General features: G+C 33.0%; 2 protein-coding genes across 3 annotated transcripts; both read right to left on the bottom strand.

Annotated features, from left to right (window-relative positions):
- Positions 1-6004: 6004 nt before the first annotated feature.
- Positions 6005-13396, bottom strand: LOC139530032 (uncharacterized). Of its 2 annotated transcripts, XM_071326068.1 has the most exons (8): positions 13072-13396; positions 12087-12275; positions 11637-11798; positions 11153-11228; positions 10645-10832; positions 10151-10213; positions 7814-8050; positions 6005-6294 (listed from the first exon to the last, which is right to left on the bottom strand). In XM_071326068.1, exons 5-8 carry the CDS (start codon positions 10823-10825, stop codon positions 6056-6058), a joined length of 720 nt encoding a protein of 239 aa, XP_071182169.1. In that variant the 5' UTR covers positions 10826-10832; positions 11153-11228; positions 11637-11798; positions 12087-12275; positions 13072-13396; the 3' UTR covers positions 6005-6055. The 2 variants fall into 2 exon arrangements, with proteins under 2 accessions (XP_071182169.1, XP_071182170.1); XM_071326069.1 differs by lacking the exon at positions 12087-12275 and having other exon boundaries at positions 11637-11866; positions 13062-13396.
- Positions 11211-12620, bottom strand: LOC139482980 (sialidase-like). The gene is made up of 3 exons (XM_071267010.1): positions 12600-12620; positions 11637-12275; positions 11211-11228 (listed from the first exon to the last, which is right to left on the bottom strand). Exons 1-3 carry the CDS (start codon positions 12618-12620, stop codon positions 11211-11213), a joined length of 678 nt encoding a protein of 225 aa, XP_071123111.1.
- Positions 13397-14577: the final 1181 nt, after the last annotated feature.

Below are 14577 nucleotides of genomic sequence, written 5' to 3'. Positions count from 1 at the left end.
TAAAATAAAAATAAAAATTGTCATGTACTATACTACTTTGTTATTTCGCTTGTTTAAACCTGGTATTAGTTAATTAATTCTTGGTTTGATATTTACAGCCGAATGATATTATTTTCAACCTTATCAAAAACTTACATATTGACGATACCAAGGATACTGATTTTACAATAATATGTATTGTATTTCCAAATTATGATATATTTAATGAAAGGAATACGGTATTATCAATAAAGATTTTTAAATTATTATAGATACATTTATTAAGTAATAATATAATGTACTTACCGTCCATTGTACAACTATAAAACTTGAACTGGCTTTGTTCACACCCATAAGAATTCTTTACAGATCTCATTTTGCGGCAGATAAATGTACTGGAAACAAAAAGGATGATAAAACTTTAATAATTATTTGTAAAATAATTTCCTTTAGTTTATTTTAATGATATATATTCTTTATGAAATTTTGTTAGAAAGTTGTCAGATATACAATTACTGTGAATGAACTTTGTATTTATACCGCGAAGAAACAAAATATTGACGTTATTATACAAATAGTCAGTTTGGTTCAAGGGCAATACCTTTAAGTATTCAAAATTAAGACAAAAGGCATACTACATCAATGATTGCCTTTGATAACCGTTCTTTACAATGTTTAAGAATAATAAAATTTAGAATATGAGAAAGAAAAAACATCAATACATTTCCCTTGTTGAATAATTTAATTGTGGATGTAACGCGTCTTCTGATTAGCTGACATCGTTTTGTCTGCTCATAGACATAGTTAAATTATGTGACCGTGACGTCATCAACGTTTTTTTATGGTTTATTCCGGTTACAAATGAAATTTTGAACAGATATATCATGGTATTTGCGAAAAATAATAGTCGACAGAATATTAAATTTCGCGAGCCGTAAGGGGAGTGAAATTCATTTTCAAGACTGGTATTTTAAGCAAATACCCCTCAAGAACATGCTATATCTGTTTAACTACACCGAATGTTAACGTACAAAGGTGTAATACCACAATTGATTTTCCCCTATTAGTCTTTGTTAAATTTGCATTTTTCAAAAAAATGTGAAGAATATATCTTTGTTTCAAATAAAGAAATACTTGGCATGAGTAAAGTTTTATCCTGTCCAGTTCTATAGAAAAAAATTCACATAAAATTTCATTGCATATAAGAAAATAACCATCATTGGAAGTTAACCGATCAAATTTCTACCCTTATTTTATCTGTGTACAAGGTTTAGTCACCATGTAGCCTCAAGATTACAAAATGTTCTATAGAAATCCCAAATAAAAAATAATGGTGTTTTGAAATACCCAAGACATATGTGTATGACACAGAAATGGTTTTACTGCAATAAAATATAGGATTAATTACCTACAACTGTCAAATTCAAGGGAATATTTTTTTCGACCTACTTTCGTAAACAACCAGATGTGACGTACCATGATTTGGTGGTATTACACCTAAAGAAGACATTTTTGTTCAATAAACTGAATGTGACTTTTTTCCTTTGTAATACGAGCTATTTCAAACATTTCTGTTAAGTTTTGTCATAATCAGTCAATAGTTTGAGAAAAATCTAGTATAATGAAAGATTACATCTACAGCGATTCGAGCAAAATTTCTTCGACAAATCCAAACCAAGCCGCATCAAGATAGAATAGAGTGTGGACCAATAAATGATCAAATATCTATCTTATCTGCCTACAAACAGTTGAATATGATACACAAGATGATTTTTGGAAGATATATACCACTAATGGACCTCTTTGTTTCTTTGTAAGGTCTCTTTTGGTCAATGTATACCTCTCATTTCCTCAAAATTTCAAATTTTTAGGCCAAAAAATAAAAATAATGGGGTAACTTTCACTCAGTTATGGTAGAAATGATATGAGAAATGAGTAATTGAAGCATTTTAGCAGAATGAACAATCATATAAAAGTTTACTGTCTCCAAGGAGGTTTCAATAAGTCCTTACGTAAAAAATTAAATTTACGCCGCGTTTCAAAGAGGGACATGAAAGGCTTCTCTTTTAGTAAATAATTTGTCGTTACAGCATTTAAAGTAAATTTATCTACTTATAACTATATATTTATTTAAGTATTTCCTAGGAAAATGTTCTATTATAGCAGAATATAAGAAATAAGGAGAAAAGCCCCCCCCCCCCTTTAGTATGGCTTGTTCTGTCAACTGACTATTCATGGTAGAGTCCTATTTCAAGACAATTTTATCATAAAATGTGTTTTAGAGACTCAATTCACTCAGAATATTTCATTTTTTGAATTATTTCACTTAAATAGCAAGAAATTTTAACACATGAGATTACTCACAAGGTCAAAGGTGCATGTACAGCTTCCCATATTAGGTGTAATACCACCATTGATTTTCTCCTATTAGTCTTTGTTAAATTTGCACTTCTCAAAAAAATGTGCAGAATTTATCTTTGTTTCAAACAAAGAAATACCTGGCATGAGAAAAGTTTTATCCTGTCCAGTTCTATAGAAAAAAATTCACATAAAATTTCATTGCATATAAGAAAATAACCATCATTGGAAGTTAACCGATCAAATTTCTACCCTTATTTTATCTGTGTACAAGGTTTAGTCACCATTTAGCCTCAAGATTACAAAATTTTCTATAGAAATCCCCCCAAAAGATAATAGTGTTTTGAAATACCAAAGACATATGTTTATGACACAGAAATGGTTTTACTGCAATAAAATATAGGATTAATTACCTACAACTGTCAAATTCAAGGGACCTACTTTCGTATACAACCGGATGTGACCTTACCATGATTTGGTGGTATTACACCTACAAAACGCATTGATGATCGTGACATTACAAACGTCCAATCGGATAGAGCATTTTTTGGAAAATACTACGAAAGAGAGGGTAAAAAAGGCATATCAATTTTGCATATAACCCGGCGCTGTTTAGGAATGAACGATATTCATTTGATAAAAGTAAATTGGTGAAAAACAAACTGTCTATCAACCAATCAAAACCCAGGATTCTTACATAAGGTGTAATTAAATATTAAATTATAAGAAATAACTGTAATATTGTATCTGTCTATTCGAAATGACATTAAAAAAATGTGTTGCACACTTTAAAATAGCACGCTACGCGGTTATTCATTGTGCGCCACATTTTTATGTTATTTATTCATAAACAGAAAAAATATTACAGTCATTCCTTGAAGGGCATTGGGTGACCTATAATGGTTATGTCTTAGATATCTGAAATATTAGTGGTTGTTTGTCTCATGGGCAATAATAACACATCTCATTATTTGTTTTTGATGTAAAACTGATATCTTAATATGAGATATCTTAATGATTATAATTGGTAACATGAAATGTAAAAGATGATTTAAATTAAAAATGAGTAAGTTTCTAATATTTATAAATATATGATGTGCGTCTTAATTTAACACCAAAAGCGTTCAACTCCGCACATTTATTCCGAAGTATTTTAACTTTATACATAATACGAAAACAGAAATACAGCTGCGAATAAAGCCGACATCTAATATACATAAGTCGAAGAGATACCAAACGAATATTCGGAATAATACAAAAGGTGCCGATATGGCAAACAACCGATCACTACATAAAGACCTGAATCGTAGTGATTTCAGGTTCTTCAGAATGTTTAGCAGATAATGTTTCAGATGCGAAACCCTGTTATAATTGTCATCCTGTCCCAAGCCATGAACCTGTAGTTCGGTGATGTCATTTGTGATTAAGGTTATAACACAATAATGACTGATGTACCGCTATTTTGACCTTTTTAATATTTTTGTGTCTGTTTGGTTTGTTCCTGCATCATTGTCAATACAATTGAATTTGGTGCGACTGTCATACAAGTGAGAAGTTTAGCTGGCTATAAAACCAGATTCAATCCAACATTTGCTACATAAGAAAATGACAGTACCAAATCAGGGATACGGCAGTTGCTATCCATTCGTTTGATGTTTTGGAGCTTTTGATTTTAGCATTTGATTAGGGTATTTTCCTTTTGAATTTTCCTCCGAGTTAATTTTTTTGTGATTTTACTTTTTACATTTTAATTGGTGAAGTGTTTCCCTCAGTTTTGGTTTCTAACCAGGGTTGGTTTTGTCTCAATCGATGTACGACTTTTGAAAACCAGTATGTTACTGTAGCCATTTTGACACCATCTCAATAATTTACCAAATTAATGTTATTCACGTAGTTTTCTAAATTTGCTTTTATGTATTTAAAAAATGGTATTGCTTTTAATTCATTGTTTCAATTGATTTAAATGTTTGAATATTTAGATTCTCCTCAATCCTATCTTTAACCATAGTCGATGACCTTTTAGAATGACATTTTCACTGGATATGTGATGTCGTTCACGTATTTTTTTCGTATGATCGAGTACAGAAATAACAAGCATACTATTTAATTTGCTTATAAAAAAATAGAAATAAGATTTTAGCGGACAAGTCAAAATATTGTAAATTTGTATTCTAAATTCTTTGGGTTAATTTGTTATTGTTGTTTGTTTTTTTTTTTTGTTTTTTTGTTATTTATTGCTTTTGTTATTTTTTTTGTTACAGCATTTTTGAATACTTTTAATTGTTAATATTTTATACCTCCCTATCAGAAAACTGCATTTGGAAACACTTTTAGGGGTTTGCTTGTTGACATGCCTTTGCACAATATGATTGGAGTTTTCTTGCAATTTATAGTCCGAATTAAAATATCGAATTAACGTTGTTATTGTGCTCCTATGTAACACACTATATAACTTTTGTATGAAAAATAAATCAAAAAAAATAAGCGCATTCATGTATAAGGTGAGCTATGACCACTTGGGTTGTTTGTGATACACCAGAAGATGAAACAGCGACCACGTATGATATCGACTTAGATTTCTCCTCGCCATATTTGCGCTTCGTGTGCATACTTCTCACTAAAGACACTCGAATTAAAATGCTAAATCAACTGCTGGTTAGTAGCTTTAAAAACTTACTTTAGTGCGCATAAATGTATCTAATATAAAAAGAGGATATTATTGCAAATTATACAATTCTTCACAAGAGATCAAATGACACAGACCTTTACAAATATAGGTCATCGTTCGGCCTTCAACAATAAGCAAAGCTAATAAGCCATAATAGCTAGATAAAAAAAGGAACCGAAATGGAAAATGTAAACCCATTGAAAAAAGAAATCAAATTGCCAAAATTATATACAAAATAAAGAACGAAATACAAAAGAAATAGCACGTCAACAAATGACAAGTACAAAGTTAAAGGCTCCTCACTTGATATGCACATACATAACGTGGCAAGGTAAAACATGTTCATGGACGCCCACCTCTCTCCCATAACCTGAGACAGTGGTGTAAGAGAACAACATATGGACAAACAATACAAACAGTTGAAAAGGCTGAACACATCAGGTGGATACAAATAGAAAAACATCCAACAATAAAACAGAGTTGACGTGGCTGGGTACTTGTACATCCCATCAACAAAATGACACTGAGTACAGAATTGAGAGAAATTGTAGTTATTGAAGCTAGTTCAAAGGCAATTACAACTGATAAAAACAAAACATGTATCTTAGGCCATTGCTTATGGGTAAAAAATAATGTCATAATATTTTATTGTGGCATTTTAACTTTTTTTATTAGAGCGCCACCGATGAGTAAACAAAATAATACACTTTGCACCTTTGATAAACAAATTTTTAACAGGACATTGGGTGAATGTTGACTGCTGGTATGGGGATACCATCGAGGAAGAAGGTCAACCAGTAGTACGTTGTATAAACCCAGTGAATGTTATAGTAGAAACCAACTTCAGAAATGTGTGTGCAACAGATGTTAACAATTTCCCTTAGTGCTACATTGATGACACTAAGATCCCTCCCTGTAGTGTTATTTGCTAATGTAACAAATGGTTTTGATCAGAATCGACAACCTTCTGAACAATTGATAATTTATAACGGTAAGTCATTCAAATAAAAATAAATTTATTTGTTATAATATGTTAATTTTTATCAAATGCTACTTTGTACAAACAACACAAAGTACGTCTGCTTCATTTGAATACGGTGGACATCTCAAACTGCCACATTTGGTCCGAAGAGCATAAAACAAATCTCCGGTTTCATCTCCATTTTTATTATCCAACGGTTCTGCATTTCTATCAACGCAAGCAAAATCTTTTTTAAAATGATTTACGTGACTACTCAACAGATAACCTTGATATTCTGAGGTCCATCCTTTATAACAAGTCTTTCGACCTAGAATATTTATAAAACAATTATATTAATAAATAATAAGTCACCATCTAATCCAAGAAAATTGGTATTGGAATGTGCTCACGGTTTTAATGCGTGCATTTATATTCTATAACTATACACAATCAATTGAAAATGTCATATACTTCATAAAAAGAATGCTGAAAGTTTAATAAATATATATATATATATATAATAGTACCACTAGCCTTTAGTAATTCTAATCTTGTTATCTATATAACTATCAAAGGAACCAAGCTGAAAATTTATTACGCCAGTAGCGTGTTTCGTCTTCATAAGACTCATCAGTGACGCTCAGATCAAAATAGTTATATAGTCAAACAAGTATATAGTTGAAAAGCATTGAGGACCCAAAATTCCCAAAAGTTATGCCAAATACGGAAAAGGTTATCTATGCCTGGGATAAGAAAATCCTTGGTAAATCCACAAATTCATAATTTTGTAATCATGAAATTTATAGATAATGCATATATACAAGAAAGAGTTGGAGAGCTATGACCGAAAAGTAAATAAAAATGATAGCCATATCCATGTAAGTTTAACTTTTCCTAAAGGGAGTTAAACCATAATTACTTTAATTTGAGTAAGTAAGTAAGTAAGTAAGTAGGTTACTATTTATTACAGTGACATGTGAATCATAACATACATTTATACAATTAGTTACATAGCAATTTGACATTTACATTCGGCCCACTGGACCTATTTGTCACTTTGGCTATATTATATCATATTCGAAAAAACGTAAAAGTTTACAAATAAAAATACAGAATGAGACGTAATGTTAATTTTTCTATGAATGAATACTGCATTTACAAATTTTGCAGTTGAAATTTGATAGTGTTTCCGTAAATGAATAATTTTATCGCTGATTTAACAAAAGGTTTGTTAAGTCTTTAAACTGGTTTGATCCTTGGATGGTATATAAGCCTAAGGTTTAAATCTTATTTTTCTATATACATTGTATTTTCACAATTTTTGTTAAAGAACAAATGCTTTGAATTTGCAAAGCTAAAATGTAAAACACTAAATGATTGATTAAAATATCGAATCTACGTTGTACCGAGTGTTTATTGAAGTGTTGCATTTTCATAATAGCAAACAAAATTGAATATTATTCATTCCATAACAATGCAGCATAAACATGCTACTGGTTTAATACGTAGCAAATCGTTGAACCTTTCGCTTAAAGCTTTTGTTCCTATAGTTCTATAACAGATTAGTAATATTTCAGTCAAAGTGTCGTTGCTTTTATGGTGATCATACACACATACTTAGCATTCGTCATTTGTCATTTTGAAACCGTTTATAAGCTTGATGTTTAGTATCAGTTTTACTCATTCATGAAGGCCAGAGGGTGACCTATGATTGCCTATTTGTACGTCATTCTGTGTCTAGTGTAGAGTTGTCTTATTGACAATCATACCACATCTTCTTGGGTTTTTTATAATCAAATGGATTCTAAATCCTTTCCAATTGATCACAGTTTATAACATGGACATACCTGGTATCATCAGGACCGTTGATCTGTGTTTTTTGTAACATACAGCACATGGTACTTCCTTGTTGTTCATACTTTCAGACCATCCGGATGGCTTGTATGATGAACCAAGTTCATATTCACTACCATATACTTGAGCATTGCCATATGATTGATGCAGTCCATTCTCTGGGTCACCAGGGAGACACAAATAGTTCACACCACCTCCTTTACTCTTATGATCGGTACCACCAACTTGTCCTTAAATACGCCAAAACATAATAGACAAACTCTACTACAGCGTAGAAATAAATGTTATAACATTTTCCTGTCAAAAATTTGTTTTTTTAACTTCTTGTGTTGGAGGATTTCTGTTTTACATCATCTTTTATTTCTATTGAAGTAAACAAAACATTAGTTGCTTCATAAAAAATTACTTAAGATTGAAAATAATATTTAAGATTAAACAAAAAACTATTGTTCAATATATATTAAAAACAAATTATTGCAGCATCTGTATCCAAACCTTTGTCTTGGTTCCGTTTCATTGATGATGTTGACATGAAATGGATTGAATCCCAACAAAAACTGGATGATTTCATCAGACATGCAATCAACGCCCACCATTCAATTAAATTTACGTATGAAATTTCCGACTCTAAGATATCTTTCTTAGACACAACCACATCTATAAAGGACGGTGTCATATCAACAGACCTCTACTGTAAACCCACAGATAAACATCAGTACCTTTCTCCCCAAAGCTGTCACCCCAAACACTGTACAAAAAGTATCCCGTACAGTCAAGCTCTCAGAGTCAAGCCGATTTGCTCCTCTGAGGAGGCTGTCACGAAACGGTTACAAGAACTTCGCCGATTTTTGACAAAACGATGTTATAAGAAATTGGACATAGATAAAGGGTTTGCGCGCGCTAACATTAACAGTCGCAATGACCTCTTACAGTACAAACGGAAGAGGCGCAGCAAAAAAGTCCCGTTTGTCCTAACATACAATCCAGCCTTTACTAATCTTTCACGTTTGATCCGTGCCAATTGGCAAACTATTGCCAAACACCCTAAATTATCCAAGATCTTTCCTAATCCTCCGGTCTTAGCTTTTCGGAGACCAGCAAGTCTGAAAGACTTATTTGTTAGAGCTGACGTCTCCTCAAATAAAAGCTGTTCAATTGCAGGATGGTGCAAGTCATGTGGTAACAGACGTTGTCTGACTTGTCAACAAATACTAAATACTCGCCGTCATTTACTTGCCACTCGACTGGGTCTGTGTACACTATATTTTGCAATGTAACTTGCAAAACCCAGAATGTTGTATACCTCCTTCAGTGTCGATGTGGCATGCAGTATGTTGGCGAGACAGCGCAGCCATTCAACAAACGCATGAATGGTCATCGAAGTGACTACACTTGCAAGCCCGACCTACCCGTAAGTCGTCATTTGAGATCACCTGGGCACACACAAACTGATCTCAAAAACCTTACCATCACAATCATAGACCACAACGAGGGTTGATCGAAGGTCGACAGAGTCACTCGGGAAAGATTTTTGATAAGAAAGTTACGGAGAGTTTCCCAAGAGGGCATAAATGAAATAACATAGAATGAGTCCCTCATTTTCCTGTCATCACTTGTTTCCAGTAACTCGGGCTTTAGTACTGGCTTTACAGTTCGAAATTCTTTTTTAAAATACCAGTTTTTAAATTACAGGGCTCCATTCATTTAGCCACGTAGCCACGTTTAATTATTTTACCTCATTAGATCAAACTTATTTTTCTTATCATTATTAGACTGCTATTCGTTTGGGAAGCTTTAATATGTAGTTTCTGTTGCAATTGCCCTACCGTTGTCAAATTTGAAATATTATACAAACTTTGATCGGTTAGGACATTTTTGATTTTTTTGTTTGAGGAATGCCCTTAATGCAGTTAAAACATCTAAACTGTCACAACCTTTGGAAATTTAGAGTTGTGCCAGTTCACCTTGAAAATAACTATTTTCATTTGGCATATCTATGTAATCTTTGCGCCGCGTTTGGAAATTTTAAAATTCTATCAGCGTCAGATCAGCTAAATTATTAATAGAAAGGATCCTACAAATTAATGTCAGATACAGTCACAGAAATTAATTATATTTATAAGTACGTCTGAGCCACTGACAACTCTACAACAGATTTATCCATCGGATCACCAGCAGTGATGGTGAAACATAGCTGTGTACATTATGTATATACAACTCGTCTAAACATCAACCCAACAATGTTAGATCTGTAAATTTGCTTTCGCAATTTTTTTGTTCTTCCCTCGTCGGGATTCGAAACCATGCTACTGAGATATAAAGTTCATTACCTGTATACACTATATCCGCTCCTTTTGGACAGCTTTTCTTACCCCAATGCACGTACGTCACTCCTACGATAAAAACAAATAAACATCTGTTAACGTTCCACTAAAGTAAAACAAATAGGACACTACAGAAGTATCTAAACTTTGCCTGTATTTTACAACCTATAATAAGTATAGTCCTAAACTATGGGAACACATGTTTATTTAAACATATTCAACATATACACACTGTGAAAATAGTAAATAAACTTGAAATTTATATGTAATGGCCAGACCGGTTTTGGGGGTTAACGCTAAATTTTCCAAAAAACTTGAGGACTGTGAGATGACTTAATTTATTATTGTGAATCTTTTGAATTGATAATGATAACAATGTAACTTAATGATTAACAATCAGTACATTCGTCGCATATTATTTTATAAATTTCTGTTGAACATGCCTTAAACGTTATATATTGAAAGGCAAATATATTAAGCTTGGTATAAAACATAATAACCTGTATCAGCAGGTTTCCTTGCATGATGTGAACCTTCTTCTTTCCTTGACGTATGTAGATAATGTTTCATCATATCTATCAGAGACTGATCTGATGCTGACAAGTCATAGTCCTTACATTCATGGTTTTTGACAACCACAACAACAGTTGCTAGTACAATTGTCACTAATGGTAAATTCATGGTAATTCTGCAATTAGATATAATGTTATAAATATATAGGATTTATAAATTGAAACTAGAGGTATCAAGACATATGGGTTTTTTTCGCAAATAAGTTTAGAAATATTGAATTCGGTGGTGCTGAATAATTTATATTTGTAACTTTATTTTTATTGTGTTTTTGGATATACAACGAAAAATACATATCCCTATCTTGAGTAGAGTGTTATAAATAAAGATCATTTCTTGTTATAAAACCGTTCTAGGAACCACAGATGTATATCTTAAATCTAGAGTATTTGAGATCATTCAACAAATTAATAACAGGAGTCAGAAACTATAACTTACCTTAGTTTGCTTAATTAATATGCCAAGGAGTGATGTCTTCTTATATTTGCTTTAACTTTTATTTCATTTCTATTTTCTGAAAACGAAAATGAGCCATTTGCGTGACTGTATATTGATATTGAATATATGTATATTCCTTTCAACTATTTGGCAGACATGCAAACAACAGCTGTTGATGAATTTGATTTTTCTTAACAACTTTTTTCGTCCTTTACTTTGCTTGATGCCCTCTGGATTTCTATCTGTATTGGTGTGAGGGTCTATGAATTGATATTTCCATGTGTGTGTTCATCTCCTTTTATATGACTCGTATAGATTGTTGACGTTGTGATTTTATAAGAAATTTCTTTTTATAACTTGATGTTCAGTGGTTGTCGTTTGTTGATGTGGTTCATACGTGTTTCACGTTACTCGTTTTTATATGGAATAAACTGTTGGTTTTTTTCCCCGTTTGAATGGTTTTACACATGATATTATAACTTACCACTTGGACTGTTTGGATATATGCATTGTATCTTTGAGGTTCCATGGGTAGTGCCACTGCTGTGTAAATAGCTTCCTCTTTTTTAGATGTCACTATTTCAGAGCACTTGTCTTTGCATTCCATTTCATAACATTCGTTAGATCCATGTATGTCTGAGTCTGCCTCTTGTAATGCTTCTACATGTATGTCTGAGTCTGCCTCTGGTGATGCTTGTATATGTATGCCTGAGTCTGCCTCTTGTAATGCTTGTACATGTATGTCTGAGTCTGCCTCTGGTGATGCTTGTATATGTATGTCTGAATCTGTCTCTGGTGTTGCTTGTATATGTATGCCTGAGTCAACCTCTGGTGAGGCTTGTACATGTATGTCTGAGTCTACCTCTGGTGTTGCTTGTATATGTATGCCTGAGTCTACCTCTGGTGTTGCTTGTTTATGTATGCCTGAGTCTACCTCTGGTGTTGCTTGTACATGTATGTCTGAGTCTACCTCTGGTGATGCTTGTACATGTTTGTCTGAGTCTGCCTCTGGTGATGCTTGTATATGTATGTCTGAGTCTGTCTCTGGTGTTGCTTGTATATGTATGCTTGAGTCTACCTCTGGTGAGGCTTGTACATGTACTTCCAAGATTTTATTCAATGCCTGTAACAGTAAATTTCAAGTTAACAAGTACCTATGAGTTTTCTTATCTGTTATCAGCAGAGTTTAAAGTCTTACATAATAAAAACAATATTTAAATCCTCTAAATTATCTGATGAATTTAAATCTTTGCAATTAATAATTAATTTACCCTTTGTCTCTGCATGATTCAGATAGAATGAAATATTTCAGAGCAATATAACAATGTATATAAGTAGTATATTAATCATGTCGTATGACATTGTATACCATAGTTACAATACATAAATACAAGTACTCTTTTTGTTAATGAAGCAATTAACTAATGATTGTTTTAATCATTCTTACCATGCAAATTCTTTGCATCATCGTAACGTTATTACTAATTAGTACATTTTTTGTAAGTCAGATAGCTGAGGAGATTTTTTAAAATTCATACTAAGCATCACGCCATGAATGCTGATACTATACTATATATACAATGAGATAAGATAGATCACACAGCTGACGACAAATGGAGCTACATTGTACATGTACCAATTGATATTCAGGGGGAGGGGCCCAGATGAAATTTAAAAAAGAAAGGACAGAAAAAGATTAAAACAAATCAGGATGAGGAACTTCAACTTTGCAAAAAAGGCAGGATGATAGACAATTTATATAAAAATAAACAAGGATAACAAATAGAAAACAAAATCATGAACAAAATTCTACATCCAAGGGACATGCCCCCACCCCCCTTAAAGTTTCAAATGGTTGCCTCCTTCCACAAATTTCATTATGAATTAAAAAAAAATGTTTGAAAGAAACATTGAAATACCTCTATCCTTTTTCTCTTCCTGACCGCTCCCGATTGCCTTACATTCTTTCTCTTTTTATCTCTTACTGACACTGACAGTGTTGAGTCCTATGGCTTTGATGGGGAAGAAAAGTCAGAAATCGGCGGCACTGCGTCTTGTTTCAACCGTATTCGTTTCATTTTGTGTCCAATTGAAGCTGCAGATAACAGATTTACCACAAACTTGTCATTGCTGAAATATTTAGCGCACAATCTTTGATGTGTTAAATGGCTGAAATGTCTTCCGTTTCACTTTGATTGTCCATTGTTTACGTCGTCTGTCATCCTTTGGAAACTCAAATAATCATATTCCTTGACCTGACCCAGTTTTGCAGTTAAATGCGACACAATACACCAAACTAAATATAGATTTCAATTCATACACGCTTCATTAATTTCAACTTTTGCTAATGCAAGGTTCACAAATTGCCAATTATTGCTCCCGTTTGAAATCAGACAGCGATACGACACGACAAAAGAAAAAGTTGGATTACTATCCTCAATTATCTGGAATGTCTTATCATTGTCTGAACGCAGTTGTTTAAGTTCGTAACAAATTGACAGATTTTACTGTATTGGATCAAAATCTTAACAATGTTCTGTGTATTCTGTACGATCGTCTGTGGAACGGGATTGATCTAGAGAATTTTTTCCTTGCTATTTTTCTGCCGATTGAGTCCAGATTGCATCCAGATCTTGTCGATTGCGAACCGTTTTTGCCGAAACCGTTCCGGAACAGTCCCGTTATTAAAAGAAATTCGTCAATGATACCGACGTCAGAGTCCCGACAATTACAGAATACAATACGATTGAGACCAAACAAAGCCGTTTGCAATGCGATAGAGCAGACCGTGATAGGATAACGTTCCTACAGTACCTGATAATCCCGAGTATACCTACAGTTTTCGAACGGCTAACTTCCGTCAGTGTCGGGTTTTTTTTCTGCAGAACAAATATTATTATAATATTATTTCCCTTAGGAACAAATATTATTAGGAACGAATATACGTTGACAGTTTCACTGTTTGGTCACTGTCTGATCTCTGTCGGATTACATACGGTAGAATCGGGACGCAATCGTAACAGACTCGGTCGAGTTTTACCAGGCGAAAGATACAAATTGGATTAAAAGCAGATTGAGAACGGGATTATCGGGATACACTCGCTTGGAAACGGTTGAATATCGACGCTTTTTGAACAATATCTGATTGTTGTCGTGATTAAATTATTTGTTTTACAAATTTTAATTAAATTTTTAATTTCCATCCACGATTCACAGGATCTTGATCAGACTTTTGACAAAGTTTAATTGGTAATGGTCCTGTCAAGGACGGCAGTAAAAATCGTGATGTGTCACCCAGCTTAAGGTACGATAGCACGTATGACGTAGTAGGTAAAGGGGGATCACCAAGGAGTAAAATATACGCGGGCTATTCAAATGGGTATTAAATCGTCTTTGTTCTTGTGAATAAAACGGAATATTTAAGA

Source organism: Mytilus edulis, chromosome 7 (assembly GCF_963676685.1).
Source record: "Mytilus edulis chromosome 7, xbMytEdul2.2, whole genome shotgun sequence".
NCBI lineage: Eukaryota > Metazoa > Mollusca > Bivalvia > Mytilida > Mytilidae > Mytilus > Mytilus edulis.
The sequence above is the reverse complement of the archived record's forward strand: the minus strand, read 5'-3'. Positions and strand labels throughout refer to the sequence as shown.

What these genes read in the sequence shown, in the direction of transcription:
- LOC139530032 (XM_071326069.1), bottom strand. Translation starts at nt 10,825, where the DNA reads ATGAATTTACCATTAGTGACAATTGTACTAGCAACTGTTGTTGTGGTT. An exon ending in AGCGGATATAGTGTATACAG is followed by an intron (nt 8,051 to 10,150) that starts GTAATGAACTTT and finishes GGCGTATTTAAG; the next exon opens with GACAAGTTGGTGGTACCGAT. An exon ending in AACGGTCCTGATGATACCAG is followed by an intron (nt 6,295 to 7,813) that starts GTATGTCCATGT and finishes TAAATATTCTAG; the next exon opens with GTCGAAAGACTTGTTATAAA.
- LOC139482980 (XM_071267010.1), bottom strand. Translation starts at nt 12,620, where the DNA reads ATGATGCAAAGAATTTGCATG. An exon ending in TGATGCAAAGAATTTGCATG is followed by an intron (nt 12,276 to 12,599) that starts GTAAGAATGATT and finishes TTACTGTTACAG; the next exon opens with GCATTGAATAAAATCTTGGA.